At 46.6% G+C, this 24,920-nt stretch overlaps 1 protein-coding gene across 3 annotated transcripts in view; it reads left to right on the top strand.

The window, feature by feature from the left end:
- The window catches only part of naa25 (N-alpha-acetyltransferase 25, NatB auxiliary subunit), a 125,758-nt gene that overhangs the window by 74,146 nt on the left and 26,692 nt on the right, over positions 1-24,920 (top strand). For all 3 annotated transcript variants that reach the window (XM_072485702.1, XM_072485620.1, XM_072485533.1), the window contains 5 exons: positions 2,930-3,053; positions 5,206-5,271; positions 9,078-9,175; positions 16,773-16,883; positions 22,177-22,323. In XM_072485702.1, the coding sequence (XP_072341803.1) occupies positions 2,930-3,053; positions 5,206-5,271; positions 9,078-9,175; positions 16,773-16,883; positions 22,177-22,323 (546 nt within the window). The remainder of the gene's footprint in view (positions 1-2,929; positions 3,054-5,205; positions 5,272-9,077; positions 9,176-16,772; positions 16,884-22,176; positions 22,324-24,920) is intronic.

Genomic DNA, 24,920 nt, shown 5'->3' with positions numbered 1-24,920 from the left:
TTAGAGACCTGTGCTCTCTATCCACCTCTGGGGTCTTGTCCAGCACCCCCTCCGCCACCAGCCCTGCCAGCATCCTTGTGCTTTCCACTCCTTCAGGCAGGGCAATGATGTGCAGGTTCTGCCTTCTAGACCTGTTCTGTTCTTGCAAATGTTCCTCAGGAGCTCCGTCTCCAATGCCACCACCCGAACACTGTGGTCAGACATTACCCTCCAACTCCCAGATCTGCGACCCCTGTTCCTCCACACACTCCTCGACAGTCTCAATTGAGTCTTTCAGGGGTGCAACCGCTCCTTCGATCGATCTTCCTGCATTTGCTTTCTTTGTTGGCAAAACTCCTCTCTAATAAACGGCATCCACTGCTCCATCTGGGGTTTTCCAACTTGTGACGACCCTTCCCCCTCTACCATCTTTCCAATTGCTACTGCGTCACAGATCTCTTCCAGTTCCTTGGCTCCATCTTTCACCTTCTGTCAGGTCTGATAACCAGCAGACATGCCACTCTAGGGGGAACTTCTCCATACCCTCAACTACACTTCCCTATCAAAATCTTTCTGTTTTTGGTAAAAAGAGCTCAGATCTACACCTTGGAGCTGGAGCTGCCCTGTGTGCAACCACTCACTCAACAGCTGCCACTGGAAGTCCCGGTGAGCTGCCTTCATAAACCACTGCATCCTGTGCGATGTAGGTACGCCTACTCTGCTTTTAGGAAGGGAGTTCCAGGAACTTGACCTAGCGACAGTGAAAGAACAGCGATATATTTCCATGTCAGGATGGTGTTTGATTTGCAGAGCAACTTCTAGGTGCATGCATCTGCTGCCCTATCCTTCTAAGTAGTAGAGGTCTAAGGTTTGGACAGAGGCATGACAGGTTGCTGCAGTGGGTCTTGTATATGGTACACACTGTTGCCACTGTGTCGGTGATGGAGGGAGTGCATGTTTTTGGATGGGGTGCCAATCAAGGAGGCTTCTTTGTCCTGGTTGGTGTCGAGTGTCTTGAGCATTGTTGGAACTGTACTCATGCAGACAAGTGGAGAGTATTCAATCACTCGCCTGACTTCTTCCTTTTAGATAGTGGAAAGGGAGTTACCCTCCACAGAATTCCCAGCCCCTGACCTGCTCTGACAGTATTTATATGGCTGCTCCAGTTGTTTCTGGTCAGTGGTGATCCCCAGATGTTGATCGTGGGGGGTCAGCGATGATAATGCCATTGTATGTCATGGTGAGATGGTTAGTTTGTCTTACTGAGGAATGGTCATTGCCTGGGACTTGTGTGGTGCATATGTTACTTGTCACTTATCAGCCCATCCCTGGATATTGTCCAGGTCTTGCTGCATTTGGACCCTGGCTGCTTCAGTAACTGAGGAGTCTTAAATGGTGCTGAACGTTGTGCAGTCGTCAGCGAACACCCCCACTGTCACCTTGGGTGGAGGGAAGGTCATTGTGGAAGCAGCTGAAGATGGTTTGGCCTCGGACACAACTGTGAGGAGCGCCTGCAGCGATATCCTGGGACTGAGATGATTTGACAAAAAAAAAATCTTCCTTTGTGCTACGTATGACTCCAACGAGTGGATAATTTTCCCCCTCATGACTGTTGATTCCAATTTTGCTGGGGTTTCTTGATGCCGCACTTGGTCAGATGCTGCCTTAATGTCAAGGGCGGTCACCATCACCTCACCTCTGGAGTTGGGTTCTTTTGTCCATGTTTGGACCAAGACTGTAACAAGGTCAGGATTTGAATGGCCCCGACAGAATCCAAATTGAGCGTCAGTGAGCAAGTTATTGTTGTATGAGTGCAGCTTGATAGCCCTGTAAACGACACCTTCCTTCACTTTGCTGATGATTGAGAGTGGACCGATTGGATTTATCCTGTTTTTTGTGACATCATAAAATGTACTGTTTACAAAGTAATGCCGTGGAAATGTACAGCATTTTTTATAAAAAGTAACTGAGAGAAGTTTAGTCTGGCAGCATGGACTGCTTTCACAGAACCGTAAAAAGAGCCAACAATGTATCTAGAGCCAACTGAATTCCACCCCTTTCAGAATTGGGAAAATAATCAGGGTGGTGCAGGAGATGGTGTTTTAATTGTGTTGCATCTTGTGAATTATACCAGTTGTTTGTTCTTTGTCAGCTTGTGGCTCGGTTGGTAGCGCAGTCGGCAATTGAGTCCCGCTTGAATATAAAAATGTAACTTTTGTGCTTGAGCACAGAAGTCAAGGGCGACTCTTCAATGCTACCATACTGGGGCGGCACGGTAGCATAGGGGTGGCACGGTAGCACAGTGGTTAGCACTGTTGCTTCACAGCTCCAGGGTTGCAGGTTCGATTCCCGGCTTGGGTCACTGTCTGTGTGGAGTCTGCACGTTCTTCCCGGGTTTCCTCCGGGTGCTCCGGTTTCCCCCCTCAGTCCAAAGATGTGCAGGTTAGGTAGATTGGCCATTGCTAAATTGCCCAAAAGGTCTGGGTGGTGTTGCTGAGTTGCGGGAATGGGATGGAGGTATCTGCTCAGTTGGATGTAAACGGTCACATGGCAGTTTTTCAAAGAAGAGCAGGAGAGTTAACTCCAGTGTCCTGTCCAATATTTATTCATGAATTAACATCACCAAAAAACAGGTTATCTGGTTGTTATCAACATTGTTGGTTTGTAGGAGTTGTTTTGTTCAAATTGGCTGCTGTGTTTCCTACATTACAACAGTGTCTATACTTCAAAAAGTACTTCATAGGCTGTAAAGTGTTTTGGGATGTCGGGTGGTCATGCAAAGTGCCATTTAAATGCAAGTCTCTATTAGAATGGCAGATACTAGAATGGCAGATACGAAGGTATATTCTGTTAATTCATTTTAATATGCTATTATGATGTCTAGCTTCAGAAAATTTGAATTTAATCAGGAAATTAACATGAAAGTTAATATTTTTTTTGTTCTTCGCAGTTTCTGGTCCAGGGACCTCCTCCAACACGTATGGCAACCTATTTGGAAAGCAGTAGCTGTCGGTGTCAGATTAATGCTTTCCATCTGGTCACTGATATCTACGACCTGGATGTCAGTGGATTAGGTAAGGAACTGAGCTACAATCAAATGGAGAATATTGCTGTTACTTTTATAAATTAAATCATTCAAATGTTGGAAGCTGTAGCTTGGGAATCAGACATCAATAAATCTGCTTGTACACACTTAGCCAGCAAGTATTGTGTGAACATAAGTTCCTACATATCACATTGAATTTATTGTATTATTAATAAATAATGATTAGTAATATTTGGCTTCTCAAAATGCTGAAGTGCATAAATGCAAAGACCATTGTGTACTTGGCACATTAAAATGTTCTGGCTCTGGGGTGGCAGGTTTAAATACTGTACGCAGGTACGCATGTTCCTTCCCCTTGGGTGGCAGTTAAAGTATGAGTGGGAACAGATATTTAAATTGATTGAAGAACATGAGGTGTGCAGGAAGGTTGAGCAAAATTAGAGTCTGGAAATAAATCAGTCAACAGTTGCAGAAAGTTTGCTTTTTTGATTTGTGTGGTTGTGGCTGTCACTGGCAATGCCCGTATTTATTGCCTGCCCAATATTACCCGCACAATATTACCCATGATAAGACTGTGGTGAACTGCCTCCTTGAACCCCTGCAGTCCATGTGCTGCAGGCCCTCTGATTTAGAGAGGGAGATCCAGGATTTTAACTCCGCAAAAATGAAGCAATTGCATATTTCCAAGTCAGGATCGTGTGTGACTTGAAGGAAAACTTGCAGGTTCCCATGCGCCTGTTGCCTTTGTCTTTCTAGGTGGTAGGTGTTGGAGGATGTTGTCAAAGAAGCCATAGCGAGTTGCCCTGTGGACTTTGTAAATGGTCCACACTGCAACTATGTTGCACCAATAGTGGAAGCTTTGTCCAGGATGGTGTTGAGCTTCTTGAATATTATTGGAGCAGCACTCATCCAGGCAAGTGGAGAATATTCCATCACTCTCCTGACCCATGCTTTGTAGATGATGGAAAGGCTTTGGGGAATCAGGAGGTGAGTCATTCACCACAGAATGCCTTCTGACTTGCTCTTGTAGTCACGGTATTTATGTAGCCGGCCCATTTAAGTTTCTGGTCAATGCTGATTGTTCTGGGGTCTTTGAGGACTTTGCCAACTCGGTCAGTAGTAGTGCTGCCGAACCTTTGCTGGTGATGGACATTGAAGTACCCTGCGGTGCCCTGGTTATCTTGAAATGAGGAGGAATTTTCCTCCGAGATTTGGGGAATCTGTGCACCCGTGCATGACTAAGAGTGGTAGTATGTGAAAGGTGTGTGTCCAATTTTAACTTTGCTTGCTACATTTAAATTGATAGATTGATAGTGATAGATTTGGTGCACAATTTGTTTTGGGAAACACAGAAGTGATTCATTTGTCAGCAGCTATTTTTTATTGCTGTTCAGTGGCACCTGTTGCAGTGGGTTTTGATTCTCCGATTAACCTCTGAGCTTACACATGAAAATGACTATATGGGCAAGGAAGATTGTGTGAAACCATGCCCAGAAAAAAAAAATCAGAACTTTCAATTCAGTGGGTGGGGTAAAGTTAAAATGGAGAATATCAGTCTTCTGAAGCGAAGCTGTTGAAATGCCTTAAAGCTCAGAAAAGCTTTTGATTGCAACTCCACGCTGTGCTACACACTGTCTTGAACATGTCTTTTCTCCAAGTTTTCTTCTCCCCCGTACAGCAGGGTTTCCACCCTCAAGTACCTCACCAGAGTGATCTTAACTTAGAATCTGAGGCATTGAACATCGGCAGATATTTCACTCAAGGAAGCAATCGCAGCTGAGATCAGTCCTATCTTTGCCTGATCTCCAAAAGTACAAACTTCTTCTTTGTAGGCGGTGACCCTTTTCCAATTGTCCTTCGATGGTGTGTCCCTCTTGGTTTGGCTGAGATCCCTTCGTTCAGCCCAAGCCTGGAATGTATTCACCAGCTGAACCACTGGGAGGAGATCCTTTTTCATGTTCTTATTTATAAATGGAAATATATTTTCCTGTCCTGTACATTTGACTTATTGAGTTCTTCAGAAGTAATTCCCAGTTTGTGTTGTGAAAGACAGGCTGCTCAGATGAGGTTGTTGGTTTTCATTGAATTATAAAAATTCAGAGCACAGAAGGAGGCAATTCTGCTATTTACAGGATTTATCTTTGCGTGTTTACTCATGCTTCTTTTTTAAAACCCCACAGATGAAACGCTGAATGTCCAGGAGAGGATAGCGAATAATTTTAAATCTTTGTTAGATCAATTACGAGGTAATACCAACATTCCATAAATCTTGCTTCCATTTTTCTGCTGCATCTCTTTGTTTTGTATTGTAGTCGTAACTGCTCCCATTTACTATCTTGTCTGCACTTTAAAAGTAAGTTTGTATGTGGAGGTAAACTGAATTAGCTTGCTTCTATGAAGCAACAGTAAAGAGAGAAATGTCTTGAACGCTGCCCCCCCCCCCCCCCAAAATAACACTGAACATTGCAGCATCAAGCCATATAGGGCAGGAAGATTCTTGATCAATTTGTTGAAGGAAGTGCTACTGGTAGCAAGGGCACAGCACACAACCTGTGTGAGAAGTTTAAGTGACAGAGCTGGACAAGTCCTGAAGAACATTATTGTTACACTGGGCTTGCAGAAGGTGATGGGACAACTCCCAAAATAATTTCACTTGACCTTGTCTTTGCCAATCTGCCTTTTGCGGATGAGTAAGTCCGTGGCAGCATTGACAAGAGTGACAATTGCACTTCAGGGAAAAAGTCCTGTCTTTGCACTAAGGACACGGTCCATTGTGCCAGGTGGTACTAACTAATGGAATAGATAAAGAATAGACTTCGTAGCTCAAAACTGAGCATTTGTGAAATGTTACGGTGAGCAGCAGAATTGTATATCAACAAAATCTGTAACCTCATAGGCTCCTTATCCCTCACTCCTCAATCACTATCCGATGACCAACCATGCTTCAATGAGGAGTGTGGAACAACATGCTAAGAGTAGCACATGGCATAACTGAAATTGAGATCCCAACTGGATGAAGTGCCTATGCAGGGCTGCATCATGTTAACCAACAAATGCATCATGATCTAGACAAAGCCAAACAATCCCCACAAATGGGCAGACCAAACCAAAGCTCTGCAATCCTGCCACTTCCAGTCCTGAATGGTCGAGCATTTAATGGAGGGAGACAACTTCATGAATCTTCAATGCTGACAGAGTCCAATACAAGTGCAAAAGACAAAGCTGAGACATTTGTAACCACCTTCACCAGGACTGTCCGGTAGATGACACTTCTTGACCTCCACCATCATAGATGCAAGTGTTCAGCCAATTTGATTCACTCTATGTGAAGTAAAGAAATGACAGCTTGCAATGGACACAGTAAAAGCACTGACGTGCAGGCGGAAGGCCTGGAGTGATCCAACTCCATGGACTATGTGTCCAAGATGTTCAGAAAATTGGTAGGTCTTTCTGTCCCCTCCTGAGTTGCACTGGCTCACAGATCGCTAAGGTGGGAGCCACCTCGGGCGATAATAGTCAGGTTTGATCGTTATCTGGATGAGGAGCGGGTCCTGAGGTGGGCGAAGGACTATTGAGACTATAGGTGCCATCAGACTATACAAAGATGTTGACAAAGCAGGCACGTGGCATTTAATAAGACCAAGGCAACGTGAGGTTTGATGTGGTGTACCCGGGTCGTTTTTGGGTAACTTTCGCAGTCAGAGCCTATTATATTGATGTGCCGGAGGATGCAATTGGGTTTGTCGGGAAGCATGGACTCGGGGTGAACTAAAGTGCTTGAGGACTATGGTGTTTGTTTGTTTTTTTGCTCCGTATTAAGTTCATCTGTGTCTGTATCTTGTGTAGGATTTTTGTAATTGGGGGAGGACCTTTTTTTTTGACGAATATGGGGAGAAGGCCAGGTGTGGTGGCAGACTGCTTCCCGGGAGATAGGGCAGGCAGGTCAGACTCGGGTGACACGATAGTTTGGGCCCCAGAGAAGGTTAATGAGGTGTTTGAGGCCTTCTACCTCGGGTTGTATGAGGTCAGAGCCTCCGGAAGAGGGTTCACCAATGAGGCAATTTTTGGATGGGTTGACCTACCCGGAGGTGAAGCAGGAGAGGAGGCAGAAGTTGGAGACGCAGATTGGGCTGGAGGACGTCATGAGTTGCATTTGGTTAATGTAGAACGGGCAAAGCACCGGGTCCGGATGGGACACTCATTGAATTTTACAAACAGTTTGTTGATCAGTTGGTCCCAGTTTTGCTGGAAAAGTTTAATAATTCTGTGTTCGGGGGTTGTTGTCGGCCACGCTGACGCAGGTGTCGACTTCCTTGATCCTGCAGCAGGACAAGGATCCCATGGAAGGGGGGTCATATCGGCCTGTTTCGTTGTTAAGCACTGATGCTAAGAAAGTAATCTTTATTATTGTCACAAGTAGGCTTACATTAAGTTACTGTGAAAATCCCCTAGTCGCCACACTCCGGCGCCTGTTCGTGTACACAGAGAGAGAATTCAGAATGTCCAAAGCACCTAACAAGCACGTCTTTGGGGCATTGTGAGAGGAAACCGGAGCACCCGGAGGAAATCCACGCAGACACTGGGAGAGCGTGTAGACTCGACACAGACAGTGACCCACGCTGGGAATCAAAGCTGTGACCCTGGCGTTGTGACGCAACAATGACCACTGTGCTACCATAGATTGATATGGTGTGGGGGTGGTTTGAGGATCCAGATTCCGTATGGGGGCAGATTGAGAAGGTTTTGTGCATAGGGTTGAGCCTGAGGACCCTGGTTACAGTCCACTCCTGTTTTGCCCTGCTAGATTCCCTTCTAATCCGGTGGTGATAGCCACTTTGAGGATTTGAAATCAGTTTAGACAGCATTTTAAACTGGGCTCCATGTCTCTGTTGTCTCCGATTTGCAGGAACCATAGGTTTGTGCCATATTGCTAAGATTCATCATTTAGGGCAGGGGAGAGGTTTAGAGACTTGTTACTGGAGGGTAGGTTCACCAGCCTGGACCAGCTGTTCGAGAAGTTCCAGCTCCTGAGAAGGAATATATTTGGGTACTTTCAGGTGCGCGATTTTTTACACCAGGAGCTGCCCTCATTTCCTTCAGTGCGTCGCCCTCGCTTATGGACCGGGTCCTGTCCATGGTTGAGTCAGGAGAGAGTAAGAATGTGGAGGTTTATGGGCAGATTTTGGCGACGGAGCAGGCATCGTTGGAGGAGGTAAAGAGGAAATGGGGCGGGGGGGTGGCGGGGAATGAGCTGGGTTTCGTCTTTGAAGGGGGAATATGGAATGAGGCTCCTCACAGGGTCAACTTCAGATCCTCATGTACGAGGTTAAGCCGCATCTTGTTTGAGGTGGTGCACAGGGCGCACCTGACTAGGGTGCCTATGAGTGGATTCTTCTCGGGGGTAGAGGATAGGTGTGAGCTGTGCTCTAGGGAGCCGGCGATTCTCACACTCATGCTTTGGTCTTGTTCCAAACTTCGTAGTTTCTGGGTCTCTTTTTTTGAAACAATGTCAGGGATTTTGGGCGTTCAGTTGGAACCGTTGATGGACATTTTTGGAGTATTGGACTCACCGATGCTGCACGTGGGATCGACGGCAGATGTCTTGGCCTTCACCTCGCTAATAGCCCAGAGGCAAGTTCTGCTTGGGTGGAGGTCCCGTTGCCGCTTAATGTCTCGGCCTGATTGGGGGACCTAATGGAAAATTTACACCTAGAGAATATCAAGTATACCATGAGGGCGTCGGTGGAAAGGTCCTACTCGAGATGGCAGCCTTTTATCTCCTTTTTCAGGGAACTGGTTACCACCAGCTGTTCGGGGGGTGGGGGGCTTGTCTTTTAATTGGGTTAAAGTTGTGGTTTTTTTTATACAGGGGGAGAGGGTGTTTGGGATTGTGTTGGTGCATTTTGGGAACAAGTTGGGATTGGGCTGGTTGTGTGTGTTTGCTTAAATAAAAATTTTGTTTGAATAAAAAGATTTTTATAAAAAAACAATGAGCAAAGAGTCTGCTGTGTGTGAAGGACACCTCTTGTAATGTCTGTCTTTTCCCCCTCAGAGTTATTCAATAAATGTAAAGGAAGTATATTGGAAGCGAAAGAAACAGAATGTACAACAAGACCAGAACTTTTAGAAAATCTTGTCTTTTTAGTTGAGGTAAGCGGTCACATAATTACTTCAGGCCTTTATTGTTACGTAAAAAATCTCAGGTTCTCTTCATTTATCCCAGATCAATTATTTTTAGAAATAAATCTGGTGCAGAATCCTGGATTTATATTAAATCTTCGAATACTGAGAAGAGTGGTTAAAATTTAAATGAAAAATTGTTAGGGTTTACAGTATACTTACTTGGGTTCTGTAATTACTGTCAGCATTTAACATTTTAAGTGAATGATAGCCAGCAGAAAGGAGAGTTTCTCATCCTATCATTTATCTTATAGAGGTCTATAAAATAATCTTATAGAGGTCTATAAAATAATGAGGGGCATAGATAAGGTAGATAGTCAACATCTTTTCCCAAAGGTAGGGGAGTCTAAAACTAGAGGGCATAGGTTTAAGGTGAGAGGGGAGAGATTCAGAAGGGCCCAGAGGGGCAATTTCTTCACTCAGAGGGTAGTGAGTGTCTGGAATGGGCTGCCAGAGGTAGTAGTAGAGGTGGGTACAATTGTGTCTTTTAAAAAACATTTAGATAGTTACATGGATAAGATGGGTATAGAGGGTTATGGGCCAAGTGCGGGCATCTGGGACTAGCTTAATGGTAAAACCTGGGCGGCATGGACTGGTTGGGCCGAAGGGCCTGTTTCCATGCTGTAAACTTCTATGATTCTATCTATCAGTCCCCACTGGATTTCAAACAAATCCCACCAGTGGCTGTTAGTGTGTCGTCCCACTACCCAATCCACAAGACAATCTGAACAAACAAAATGTGCTATTCCTTGCTGTTCATAATGGGACACTGTAAGTAACAAACTTGCTGAAAGTGTTTGTTGGAGAATTGGAAGAGTGTCCTTCCCTGTTTTGTTCCTTCCTGTGAGAAAATACCTTTCCTACATCAGGTAACTTCCATTATTAACCTGCTGGGAACAGGATTTTATTTGACCAGCTGTGCATGCCATTTGGAGTATTGTGAGCAGTTTTGGGCCCCGTATCTAAGGAATGATGTGCTGGCCTTGGAAAGGGTCCAGAGGAGGTTCACAAGAATGATCCCTGGACTGAAGAACTTGTCGTATGAGGAACGGTTGAGGACTCTGTGTCTGTACTCATTGGAGTTTAGAAGGATGAGGGGGGGGATCTTATTGAAACTTACAGGATACTGTGAGGCTTGGATAGAGTGGACGCGGAGAGGACGTTTCCACTTGTAGGAAAAACTAGAACCAGAGGACACCATCTCAGACTAAAGGGACGATCCTTTAAAACAGAGATGAGGATTTTTTTCAGCCAGAGGGTGGTGAATCTGTGGAACTCTTTGCTGCAGAAGGCTATGGAGGCCAAATCACTGAGTGTCTTTAAGACAGAGATAGATAGGTTCTTGATTAATCAGGGGTTATGAGGAGAAGGCAGGAGAATGGGGATGAGCAAATATCAGCCATGATTGAATGGCGGAGCAGACTTGATGGGCCGAGTGGCCTAATTCTGCTCCTATGTCTTATGGTCTTATTTTTTTCTCTGTTTTGCAATCCTAATTTCTCCCTTTGGCAGGATGTGTGGGTGCCATGCTCCTTTTTTTAATAAATATATTTTATTCAAAATTTTTTTCAGCCAAACAAAACAGTACAAAAAGAAATGTTTTCCCTTTTTACAACAATAAAACAATATAAATAATAATGACCGTTTTTTAACAAATAAATAATATATAAACTAAATGGCAACTGCCATAACAAAATATTAACTCTCCCAAGTAGTAAAGTCTAACAAGCCAATATACATGTCCAAGTAAAAATATCCATACAAAAACACCCCCGAGGACCCACCCGAGCCCTCCCCACCCCCTTCCCCCCCTGGGTTGCTGCTGCTACTTTCCCAGTTCCTTTATCGTTCTGCGAGATAGTCAATGAACGGTTGCCACCGCCTGGTGAACCCTTGAGCCGAACCTCTTAGTGTGAACTTTATCCGTTCCAGTTTTATAAACCCTGCCATGTCGTTTATCCAGGCCTCCACGCCCGGGGGTATAGCTTCCTTCCACATTAACAATATCCTTCGCCGGGCTACTAGGGACGCAAAGGCCAAAACATCAGCCTCTCTCGCCTCCTGCACTCCCGGCTCTTCTGCAACCCCGAATATAGCCAACCCCCAGCTTGGTTCGACCCGGACCCCACCACCTTCGAAAGCACATTTGCCACCCCCACCCAGAACCCATGCAGTGCCGAGCATGACCAAAACATGTGGGTATGGTTCGCTGGGCTTCTCGCGCATCTCCACCTATCCTCTACCCCGAAAAATTTACTGAGCCTTACTCCGGTCATGTGCGCCCTGTGCAAGACCTTGAATTGTATCAGGCTAAGCCTGGCACACGAGGACGAAAAGTTTACCCTGCGTAGGGCATCTGCCCACAGCCGCTCTTCGATCTCTTCCCCCAGCTCCTCTTCCCATTTTCCCTTCAGCTCATCCACCATGATCTCCCCCTTGTCTCTCATTTCCCTGTATATATCTGACACCCTACCATCCCCCACCCATGTCCCCGAAATCACTCTATCCTGAATCTCCTGCGTCAGGAGCTGCGGAAATTCCCTCACCTGTTGCCTCGCAAAAGCCCTCAATTGCATATACCGAAATGCATTCCCCTGGGGCAACCCGTATTTTTCCGTCAGCGCTCCCAGACTCGCAAACGTCCCGTCTAGGAACAGATCCCTCAGTTGCACAATCCCTGCTCTCTGCCATGTTCTAAATCCCTCATCTATTCTCCCCGGGACAAACCTATGATTATTCCTTATCGGGGACCGCACCGAGGCACCCGCCATTCCCTTATGCCGTCTCCACTGCCCCCAAATTTTCAGAGTTGCCACCACCACTGGACTTGTGGTGTATTTCTTCGGGGAGAACGGCAACGGCGCCGTCGCCAATGCTTGTAGGCTGGTTCCTTTACAGGACGCCATTTCCAGTCTCTTCCACACCGCTCCCTCCCCTTCTCCCATCCACTTACACACCATTGAGATATTGGCGGCCCAATAATAATCACTTAAGCTCGGCAGTGCCAGTCCCCCCCCCCCTCCCCCTATCCCTGCTACGCTGCAAAAACCCCCTCCTCACTCTCGGGGTCTTCCCAGCCCACACAAAGCTCATAACACTCTTCTCAATTTTTTTGAAAAAAGCCCTCGTAACCATCACCGGGAGGCACTGGAACACAAAAAGAAATCTCGGGAGGACTACCATTTTGACCGCCTGCACCCTACCCACCAGTGACAGGGACACCATGTCCCATCTCTTAAAATCCTTCTCCATCTGTTCCCCCAATCGTGTTAAATTAAGCCTATGTAGGGTTCCCCAGCTCCTGGCTATCTGGATCCCTAAGTACCGGAAATCTCTTATTACCCTCCTCAGCGGTAAATCATCTATTCCCCTGCTCTGCTCCCCCGGATGCACCACGAACAACTCACTCTTCCCCATATTCAATTTGTACCCCGAAAATTCCCCAAACTCCCTGAGTGTCCGCATTATCTCAGGCATCCCCTCCACTGGGTTCGCAACATACAGCAATAGATCATCTGCATATAATGATACCCGGTGTTCTTCTCCCCTGAGTACTCCCCTCCACTTCCTAGAGTCCCTCAGTGCTATGGCCAGTGGCTCAATTGCCAATGCAAACAGTAACGGGGTCAGGGGACACCCCTGTCTTGTCCCTCTATAAAGACTGAAGTAGTCGGACCTCTGCCTGTTCGTGATCACACTTGCCACTGGGGCCCTATATAGCAGCTGTACCCATCCAATAAACCCCTCTCCAAAACCAAATCTCCTCAACACTTCCCATAAGTAGTCCCACTCCACTCTGTCAAATGCTTTCTCAGCGTCCATCGCCACCACTATCTCCGCCTCCCCCTCCGGCAGGGGCATCATCATCACCCCTAGCAGCCTCCGTATATTCGTGTTCAGCTGTCTCCCCTTAACGAACCCAGTTTGATCCTCGTGGACCATCCCCGGGACACAATCCTCCATCCTTGTCGCCATCACCTTGGCCAGGAGCTTAGCATCCACGTTCAGGAGGGAAATAGGCCTGTAAGCCCCGCACTGCAGCGGGTCTTTTTCCTTCTTTAAGAGTAACGATATCGTCGCCTCCGACATAGTCAGGGGCAACTTCCCCCTTTCCCTGGCCTCATTGAAGGTTCTCGTCAAAAGCAGGCCAGTAGGTCCATGTATTTCCTATAAAATTCCACCGGGAACCCATCCGGTCCCGGGGCCTTCCCCGCCTGCATGCTCCCAATCCCCTTTACCACCTCCTCCACCTCAATCCGTGCTCCCAGTCCCGCCCTCTCCTGCTCCTCCACCTTCGGGAATTCCAGCCGATCAGGGAAATGCATCATTCCCTCCTTCCCTTCCGGGGGCTGAGCCTTATACAGCCTCTCGTAGAATGCCTTAAACACCCCGTTCACCCTTTCCGCTCCCCGTTCCATCTCAGCTTCCTCATCCCTCACCCCACCTATCTCCCTCGCCGCTCCCCTCTTCCTCAGTTGTTGGGCCAGTAACCGGCTCGCCTTCTCTCCATACTCATACTGTACTCCCTGTGCCCTCCTCCACTGTGCTTCTGCCTTGCCCGTGGTCAGCAGGCCAAATTCCATATGTAGCCTTTGTCTTTCCCTATACAGTCCCCCCTCCGGAGCCTCTGCATATTGCCTGTCTACCCTCAGAAGTTCTCTCAACAGTCGCTCCCTTTCTTTGCTCTCTTGCTTCCCCTTATGGGCCCTTATGGATATCAGTTCCCCTCTGACCACCGCCTTCAGCGCCTCCCAGACCACTCCCACCTGGACCTCTCCATTATCATTAAGCTCCAGGTACCTTTTGATACTTCCCCTCACCCTTAGACATACCCCCTCATCCGCCAACAACCCCATATCCAATCTCCAGAGTGGGTGCTGCTCCTTTTCTCCTCCTATCCCCAGATCTACCCAATGTGGAGCGTGGTCCGAAATGGCTATGGCCATGTACTCCGTCCCTGTCACCTTCGGAATCAGTGCCCTTCCCAGGACAAAAAAGTCTATCCACGAATACACCTTGTGAACATGGGAGAAAAATGAAAACTCCTTACTCTTAGGCCTAATAAATCTCCAGGGGTCTACTCCTCCCATCTGCTCCATGAAGTCCTTAAGCACCTTGGCCGCTGCCGGCCTCCTCCCGGTCTTAGACCTAGACCGGTCCAGCCCTGGATCAAGCACCGTATTGAAGTCTCCCCCCATTACCAGCTTTCCCGCCTCTAGGTCCGGGATACACCCCAGCATGCGCTCCATGAAGTTTGCATCATCCCAGTTCGGGGCGTATACGTTCACCAGAACCACCGCCTTCCCTTGCAATCTGCCACTCACCATCACATATCTACCCCCACTGTCCGCCACTATGGTCTTTGCCTCAAACTGTACCCGTTTCCCCACTAAGATAGTCACCCCCCTATTCTTCGCATCTAAGCCCGAATGGAACACCTGCCCCACCCATCCTTTACGTAGTCTGACCTGATCTGCCAGTTTCAAGTGTGTCTCCTGCAACATAACCACATCTGCCTTTAAGTTCTTTAGGTGTGCGAGTACTCGTGCCCTTTTAATCGGCCCATTCAGCCCTCTCACGTTCCACGTGATCAGCCGGGTTGGGGGTCTCTTCCCCCCCCCCCCCATGTCGACTAGCCATCCCCTTTTCTAACCCAGCTCCTCACCCGGTTCCCACGTACCCGTATATCCCACCGGCGGTGCTCTCCCGTCCCGACCACCCCGCCCCATTACAGCTCCCCTTCCCCCTAGCAGCAGCAACCCAGTTAACTCTCTCTCCCCCCCTCTCCCTCCGCTAGATCCTTTTCTAGCGTAGTTGCACCCCCCCATGTTGCTCCCAGAAGTCAGCAAACTCTGGCTGACCTCGGCTTCCCCCGTTTGTCCTCGGCCCCTCATTGTGCGAGGCCCCCTCCTTCCTGCGTCCCCGTTCCCGCTACAGTTACCATAGCGCGGGAGCAAAGCCCGCGTTTCCCACTCGGCCCCGCCCCTGATGGCGCAGTTCCCTTCTCCTTCCCACCGGCGCCCACAGTACCCCATGCCCCCCCCCCACGAGGGGAAAAGAGAGAAGTTACAAAATTGAAAAAATTCTCCCCCCCCCCCCCCCCCCTCGTTCCACATAATCACCCCACCACTTTATTATAGAAGCTTTTTCTCTCGCCAGACTATTCCAGCTTCTCGTCCACAATGAATGTCCACAATGAATGTCCACGCCTCTTCTGCCGTCTCAAAGTAGTGGTGCTTCCCTTGGTGTGTGACCCACAGTCTTGCCGGCTGCAACATTCCAAGTTTAACCTTTTTGTGGAGCACCGCCTTGGCCCGGTTGAAACTTGCCCTCCTTCTCGCCACCTCCGCACTCCAATCCTGGTACACGCGGATCACCGCGTTCTCCCACCTGCAGCTCCGAGTTTTCTTCGCCCACCTTAGAACCATCTCTCTGTCATTGTAGCGGTGAAACCTCACCACCATTCAGGTTCGAGGTATTTCTCCTGCCTTTGGTCTTCGCGCCAGAACTCGGTAAGCTCCCTCCACCTCCAAAGGGCCCGTCGGGGCCTCCGATCCCATTAGCGAGTGAAGCATCGTGCTCACATATGCCCCGACGTCCGCCCCCTCTATGCCTTCGGGAAGACCCAAGACTCTTAAATTCTTCCTCCTCGAGTTATTCTCCAGGGCTTCCAACCTCTCCACACACCTTTTGTGCTGTGCCTCGTGCGTCTCTGTCTTTACCACCAGGCCCTGTATTTCATCCTCATTCTCCGCAGCCTTTGCCTTCACGACCCGAAGCTCCAACTCCTGGGTCCTCTGCACCTCCTTTAGCCCTTCAATCGCCTGTAGCATCGGGGCCAACACCTCCTTCTTCAGCTCTTCCACACAGCGCCGCAGGAACTCTTGTTGCTCCGGGCCCCATACCGAACAGCCACCTTCCAACGCCATCTTGCTTCGAGCTTCCCTTCCTTGCCGCTGCTCCAGTGGATCCACTGCAATCCGGCCGCTATCCTCTCCTTTATCCATATTTGTACGGGGGGGATTCCCTCCTATCTCACCCCACAATGATTTTGGCCGTTAAAAATTGCGGTTGGGGCTCTTAATAAGAGCGCAAAAGTCCGTTTCAACGGGAGGTGCCGAAACGTGCGACTTAGCTGGTCATCGCCGCACCCGGAAGCCGTGGGTGCCATGCTCCTTGACAATTGCCAATTCTAATGTTACAAACTGAGAAAAACACCCTTCTCTGTATTGGGAACAGGCATTGAGATGAGGAGCTCAGGAGTGGAAGCTATTTGGATTAAGCCTCACCATTCCAACAGCCTACCCTAAATAGAACGCTTTTTAAACTCTCAATTTCAGTTTCTGCTTCTTTGTTCTCTTTCAGTTTCTAGACTTTCTGATGCATTGACATCTCATTGACAAATCAGTTGTGTTTTTATTAGGACTTGGCTGTGAATCCAGTTTTGAACCATTCTGTTCCATTGTGATAAAATGTTCAGCATTGAGAATAGCTCATTTTAGAGCACCATATGCCTATCAAAGACAAAATGAAGTTAACTAATTTGGGCCTGTTCTTATCACCTCAGACGGTCTGTATCATCCTGTGGGTATCTTATTACTGTGGTAATGTCCTCCGGCCACTAAAATCAAGTTTACAGAAGAAAAAGAAGAAGAGAAAGGAGATCAATATCACAATGGTAAGATGTTGGAAAGAATTAAGAGATATTAAGAAAAGAAAATGATCGTCTAAGTGCTTCACTGATAGCCAAGTAACTTTATTCCGTGAGTTAAACTATACTAGAAGGTGTTAGACTTCTTCCCCAGACTGTTGCATTTACTGATATTGACTGTGGATGGTGGTAAAGGTACCACAATGGTTCTCGCTATCCCCAGGTCCAGAAATTCATCTTGGTTCCTTGTTCTTAATCACGATCCAGTGACTTATTCTGCAAATGCACCAGTGTGTTCAACTTTGCACTGGGCTGTGATACCCTTTTAGCCGAATTTTAGCTGAACAGTCCATTCGCACTGCAATTGGAGAGCAGTTACTTAAGCACGGTATAGATGAGTGTCCAATGTCCATGGAATCATGCCCTGGGAAAACTGAGTGCCTTCAGGAGGAAAATTAAACAGAAGCATTTGTTTTATTTTCAGTTGTGCAATCCATGAAGCTGCTTTGTTCAATAAAAGTACTCTTATCTAAAAGCACTGGTCTAATTTCAGGTTGCTTAATGCTTCCATCTGATCTGTTGTTATGTTCTCTTACTGTGTTCAGGGATGAAGATTTTCTCTTTGATTTGTTCCACTTGTGTACTGATAAAGCTTTCCGTTCTGAGCAATAATAATGAAGTTGCAAGGTTTTTCAGCAAATGGTTTCCTGTTATGCTCATAAAATGACTTTGCAACTGGGTGCTTTGTCATAGATGCACATAGTTGGATGAATAATAAAGATTTCCATTTACGTAGTTAGGGTCTTTAAACATGCCAATTAAGTAGTGTTGAAGTGTAGTTACTGTTGTAATGTAGAAAACGTGGCAGTCAGTCTGCACACAGCCAGTTCCTGCAGACAACAATGTGATAATGACCAGATAATGTGCTTTTATGATGTTGATTGAGGGATAAACATTGGCCAGAAACACCTGGGTAACTCCCCTGCACCTCATCGAAGTGCCATGAGATCTTTCATACCTGCACTTGGGGGTACAGATGGCGTCTCCGTTTAACATCTCATCTCCAACAATGGAGCCCTGGAGGCCAGCAATCTTAAAACACTGAGGGATCCTGCACGATAAGTAGCAGGCACTGGATAGGATGACATCTGATTTGTTCACCTAAATTTTGATTTCGAAGAAGGTATTTTACATCAGTAGAAGGCAGATGATGGCAGATTTGTGATTTTCTGCACTCCTGAATATTAACATCACCTGATGGTGCTGTAGACATGAATCTATTGCTGATTAAGTGCCTCTTGTCTTACAAGGAGATGGTCTCTTACCTGTAAACAGTTCTTCGTGTTACACAGCAAAGCCCAGCTGACCTCCAAAGATTGAAGTGGATAGAACGATACTTGAGGGTCATGCTTTCCAGACAAGAATATTGAATCAAAGCGTTTCCATTGAAATAATATAAATGGATTAAGGAGACAGTTCTGTGGCAACAAGGGACATTGTTTAAAGGTGGGCAGATGGTCTGATCTGTCAAATAGACTATTTGCTTGAGCGAATGGATTTTCCCATTGCATTCTTGTATTTTTGCGTATTGCTTCCAAAGATCAATGAATTAGAAAGATAGAAGATAAAGGTCCAAAATTGTGTTGACTCTACTGACTGATGTGGTTTAATTCTTTATTTTTTAAGTTTCCAATTAAGGGGCAATTTAGCTTGTTTCTCCAATGCAAAATGAGTATTTGTACCGTTTGGCCTTGTATATATTTTTTACTGTTTTAATTTTAAAAAAATGAAAATTATGAAAATTGCTTATTGTCACAAGTAGGCTTCAAATGAAGTTACTGTGAAAAGCCCCTAGTCGCCACATTCCGGCGGCGCCTGTTCAGGGAGGCTGGTACGGGAATTGAACCGTGCTGCTGGTCTGCTTTCAAAGCCAGTGATTTAGCCCTGTGCTAAACCAGCCGCTATGGTGCTAATCCAGGTGCTAATCCACCTACCCTGCACATCTTTGGGTTGTGGGGTGAGACCCACGCAGACACGGAGAATGTGCAAACTCCACATGGACAGTGACCTGGGGCCGGGATCGAACCCGGGTTTTCAGCGCTGTGAGGCAGCAGTGCTAACCACTGCACCATCGTGTCGCCTGTGGTGTGTTTTAATTTAAAGGGTTAAATAATCAGGTGATAAAACGTAGCACCATCCCCACAAGGAGGCTAAAATTAGAGGAATTGTGGACTGAACTTGTACATTGGGCAGCATTGGCAGAGTCCTGCATGCAGGTCATTTGCCCTTCCTTGTGTTGAAAAAAAAATGATGGCCTCGCAGGGACTCAAAAAGGGATGGTTTTAATTTGATGGCGGAGTAAGATATCAAAAGAGCCCAAAATTCTAATTTAAGAACTGAGCTTAAGGCACTATAAATGAAGAGGGAAGGGGATCATTTTGAGAATGTTCCAGCACTGCTTAAAATTTAATCTTCGTTCCTTTATATATCATAAAATCATGCCACTCTGCCCACTAGATGGCAGTGATATAGCAGTCTGCTGTAAAAATATTTTTAACAAATGCCTCATGTAGAATTCGGGTATGTTCCCAGAATTTGTTGAACCGTTCTCTGGAAGGTGTTGTTTAGACTAGTGTAAACTCTTGTGTTTTGGTGCTTTCACATAGTTGATGGAGGATATGATTATTAATAGAATCATAGAGTCCCTACAGTGCAGAACGAGGCCATTCGGCTCATCAAGACTGCACCGACCCTCTGACAGACACCAGAGGCTGGAATTGAACCCAGGTCTCTCGCACTGTGAGGTAGCAGTGTTAACCACTGTGCCACTCACTGATTGTTACACCCTATATTGCTCCTCCAAGTTTATAAGAAGATTCGAGGGGCTAAACCACCTTTCAATATATCAGAGTCTATTTCCTCTGGGACATTACCTTTGAAAAAGATCGGCAACTTTCAAACTGATGGGTGGCATGGTGACGCAGTGGTTAGCACTGCTCCCTCACAGCCGAGGACCCGGGTTCATTCCCGGCCTCGGGTCACTGTCTGTGTGGAGTTTGCACATTCTCCCTTTGTCTGCGTGGGTCTCACCCCCACAACCCAAAGATGTGCAGGGTAGGTGGATTGGCCACACCAAATTGGCCCTTAATTGGAGAAAAATAATTGGATACTCTAAATTTAATTTTTTAAAAACCTTTCAAACTGACACCATGTAAAGTCCTATGAAACTTATTGTATGATTTCTTTTCATCTTTTTCTCTATATGTTTTCTGCGTATCCTTGATGATGTTTGCTCTTAACACTACTTCACTTCCTGTGCTTAGTCACATCTTCCCAAAAACCACTATTTGAAAAGCAGAAAAAGGATGCTGAAAATTAGAAATAAAATCAGGAAATGCTGGAAATAGTCAGGTCTGGTGACACCTGGGGAGAGAGAAATAAGAGTTAACGATTCAGGTCAAAATGACCTTTCACCAGAATTGGGAAAAGTTAGTTTTGATTTATTTATTGTCACGTGTACCAAGGTACAGTGAGAAGTATTGTTGGGTGTAAAGTTCAGACAGATCATTCCATACATTTTAAAAAAAACATAGGGCAAGCATAAAACACAATGTAAATACAGAGACACAGGCATCGGGTGAAGCATACAGGAGTGTACTACTGCTCAGGAGAGAAGATGTGTGAAGAAATCAGATCATAGAAATATAATGGGTTTTGAGCAAAGTTTAGGTGAGAAAGGGAGACAAAAGAATGGTCTGTGATAAGATAGAAAACAGGAGAGAATGAATGATAGAAGAGTTAGTCTCACAGGGCAAAAGGGAATGATGATGGGACAAGAAAGTATGTTTAGAGCATTTGTGCTGCTGTCGGAAAGTAAATGCAAGAGAAAAACTGACTTACCAAAAAAAGGAAGGAATTGGTGCGTCTGACATAATTGAGCTCGCTGCTCAGAAGGCTGTAAAATGCCAAATCAAAAGATGAGGAGCTGTTTCTCGAACTCATCTTGAGCTTCAGTGGTTCAGGGCAGAAGACCAACCTGCTCCTCTGCTGGACCATTCAGTCATCATGCGTGGGCTGACCTTTTGAAAGAGCTGTCCAATTCCTCCCAATCCCAACTCTTCCCTGTAGCTCTGCAAATTGCTCCTACCTTGCAACTATAATTAAATAGAACTTCATTGTCTGGCAGACACTTTTGAGTGAGGTGCTGTGTTTTTTTTAATGGTCACGTAGCATTATTCAATGTATTTTTGAACTAGTTATTTTTTCAGGTTCTCCTTCAGCTTTTTAATAGCTGACTCCATTGAAATTAGTTTGTAATCTATTTATTTGCAACATCCTGAAATTATAGTAATTTCCTTTTTTTTTAAAAAAGATATATTTTTAATACACTTTTACCATCTAATTTTAAAAAGAAATTCCACTGATTCTTTGTACAGTCTCCTCTGCCAATGACTTTCTGCCAATCAACTTGCTTAATATTTACCTTAGTTTTTGTTTTGAGACTTTCCTGCTATTATGTATGCTCAGCTGACGTGTGATATATAAAGGAACAAAGAATCCAGAATAAGCTCAGTTTTTAAATTAGAATTTTGGGTTATTTTGATACCTTACCCAACTTAGTCCAAATTGTACATGAGGGAAGAGGACTATAACATTGAAAGGTTGCCTGTTTACACTGCAGAATGCCACAGAACCTGACAGGAAATTCCATCAAGCGGTTCCATTTGTGATGATGCCCGCAGACATATGTGGGCAGCATGGTAGCATAGTGGTTAGCACAGTTGCTTCACAGCTCCAGGGTCCCAGGTTCGATTCCCGGCTTGGGTCTCTGTCTGTGTGGAGTCTGCACGTTTTCCCCGTGTCTGCGTGGGTTTCCTCCGGGTGCTCCGGTTTCCTCCCACAGTCCAAAGATGTGCGGGTTAGGTGGATTGGCCATGCTAAATTGCCCTTAGTGTCCAAAAATGTTAAGTGGGGGTTACTGGGTTACGGGGCTAGAGTAGAGACGTGGGCTTGAGTAGGGTGCTCTTTGTAAGGGCCGGTGCAGACTCGATGGGCCGAATGGCCTCCTTCTGCACTGTAAATTCTATGAATACCATCATTTACGAATATAGGCATCTGAGCATCTCAGATGGTTTGCTGTGTGGTATCGACAATGAGAGTGGCTAGGGAAGAACTGATGGCAGTTTTGTTTCAGATCACTTTTGGATTAGAGAATGGAAATCTTAGATTCAGAAAGTGATGTTATTAATGTTCAATTGTAGAAGCTCATCCCTATGAAGTTGCCAGACTTAACTGACAATACATTCACATATTTCCACAGCCGATTGTTTTCAGCAGCTTCCAGGACTATGTGGCCAGATTACAGAATTTCCTGTCCGAAGTGGTTAACCATCTTAAAGAATTAGAATCGGCACTCACTGCACTGAAACTTGAAGAGCTGACACTGGAAAGCCACTCATCTGCTGAGGTACAAAATAATCTAGAGTAGGACCAGGAGTTTCCTGTTGGATATTATTTATTTTCAGATTTCTTCATAATCTTTGTTTTTTTTCTGTGCTGCACACGATTCCCTCGCAAACGATTGCAAATTGTCCCTTCATCATACTCGGGCCTCGTGAGAACATTTTGAGAAAAGTGCCACAAGCACTGGCTGAGGTGTGGGAGCAGGTCAATGGATAATGTTGCTTTCCGGGCGGCACGGGGGCACAGTGGTTAGCACTGCTGCCTCACAGCGCCGAAGACCCGGGTTCGATCCACACAATGTCCGTGTGGAGTTGTTTTTTTTTTATAAATATTTTATTGAAAATTTTTGGTCAACCAACACAGTACATTGTGCATCCTTTACACAATATTATAACAACACAAATAACAATGACCTATTTTATAAACAAAAAATGAATAAATAATAAATAACAAAAATGAAAACTAACCCTAATTGGCAACTGCCTTATCACAAGTAACACTCTCCAAAAATATAATTTAACAGTCCAATATATAATTATCTGTCGCAACGACCTATACATATTATACAGTATATATTAACAACCCTGAGAGTCCTTCTGGTTCCTCCTCCCCCCCCCCCCCCCCCCCGATCCTGGGCTGCTGCTGCTGCCTTCTTTTTTCCATTCCAGCTATCTTTCTGCGAGGTATTCGACGAACGGTTGCCACCGCCTGGTGAACCCTTGAGCCGACCCCCTTAGAACGAACTTAATCCGCTCTAGCTTTATAAACCCTGCCATGTCATTTATCCAGGTCTCCACGCCCGGGGGCTTGGCTTCTTTCCACATTAACAATATCCTGCGCCGGGCTACTGGGGACGCAAAGGCCAAAACATCGGCCTCTCTCTCCTCCTGCACTCCCGGCTCTTGTGCAACCCCAAATATAGCCAACCCCCAGCTTGGTTCGATCCGGACCCCCACTACATTTGAAAGCACCTTTGTCACCCCCATCCAAAACCCCTGTAGTGCCGGGCATGACCAAAACATATGGGTATGATTCGCTGGGCTTCCCGAGCACCTCGCACACCTATCCTCCACCCCAAAAAATTTACTGAGCCGTGCTCCAGTCATATGCGCCCTGTGTAATACCTTAAACTGAATCAGGCTTAGCCTGGCACACGAGGACGACTAGTTTACCCTGCTTAGGGCATCAGCCCACAGCCCCTCCTCGATCTCCTCCCCCAGCTCTTCTTCCCATTTCCCTTTTAGTTCATCTACCATAGTCTCCCCTTCGTCCCTCATTTCCCTATATATATCTGACACCTTACCATCCCCCACCCATGTCTTTGAGATCACTCTGTCCTGCACCTCTTGTGTCGGGAGCTGCGGGAATTCCCTCACCTGTTGCCTCGCAAAAGCCCTCAGTTGCATATACCTGAATGCATTCCCTTGGGGCAACCCATATTTCTCGGTCAGCGCTCCCAGACTCGCGACCTTCCCATCCACAAACAGATCTTTCAGTTGCGTTATTCCTGCTCTTTGCCACATTCCATATCCCCCATCCATTCCCCCCGGGGCAAACCTATGGTTGTTTCTTATCGGGGACCCCCCCAAGGCTCCAGTCTTTCCCCTATGCCGTCTCCACTGTCCCCAAATCTTCAGTGTAGCCACCACCACCGGGCTTGTGGTGTAGTTCCTCGGTGAGAACGGCAATGGGGCTGTCACCATAGCCTGTAGGCTAGTCCCCCTACAGGACGCCCTCTCTAATCTCTTCCACGCCGCTCCCTCCTCCTCTCCCATCCACTTACTCACCATTGAAATATTAGCGGCCCAATAATACTCACTTAGGCTCGGTAGCGCCAGCCCCCCCCCCCCCCCCCCCCCCATCCCTGCTACGCTGTAAGAATCCCTTCCTCACTCTCGGGGTCTTCCCGGCCCACACAGAACCCATGATGCTCTTTTCAATCCTTTTTTAAAAAAAAGCCCTCGTGATCACCACCGGGAGGCACTGAAACACAAAGAGGAATCTCGGGAGGACCACCATCTTAACCGCCTGCACCCTCCCTGCCATTGACAATGCTACCATATCCCATCTCTTAAAATCCTCCTCCATTTGTTCCACCAACCGCGTTAAATTTAACCGATGCAATGTGCCCCAATTCTTGGCTATCTGGATCCCCAGGTAACGAAAGTCCCCTGTTACCTTCCTCAACGGTAGGTCCTCTATTTCTCTACTCTGCTCCCCTGGATGCACCACAAACAACTCACTTTTCCCCATGTTCAATTTATACCCTGAAAAATCCCCAAACTCCCCAAGTATCCGCATTATTTCTGGCATCCCCTCCGCCGGGTCTGCCACGTGTAGTAGCAAATCGTCCGCATACAAAGATACCCGGGTGTTCTTCTCCTCCTCTTAAGTACTCCCCTCCACTTCTTGGAACCCCTCAACGCTATCGCCAGGGGCTCAATCGCCAGTGCAAACAATAATGGGGACAGAGGGCATCCCTGCCTTGTCCCTCTATGGAGCCGAAAATATGCAGATCCCCGTCCGTTCGTGACCACGCTCGCCATCGGGGTCCTATACAACAGCTGCACCCATCTAACATACCCCTCTCCAAAACCAAAT

Source organism: Scyliorhinus torazame, chromosome 1 (assembly GCF_047496885.1).
Source record: "Scyliorhinus torazame isolate Kashiwa2021f chromosome 1, sScyTor2.1, whole genome shotgun sequence".
NCBI lineage: Eukaryota > Metazoa > Chordata > Chondrichthyes > Carcharhiniformes > Scyliorhinidae > Scyliorhinus > Scyliorhinus torazame.
The sequence above is the reverse complement of the archived record's forward strand: the minus strand, read 5'-3'. Positions and strand labels throughout refer to the sequence as shown.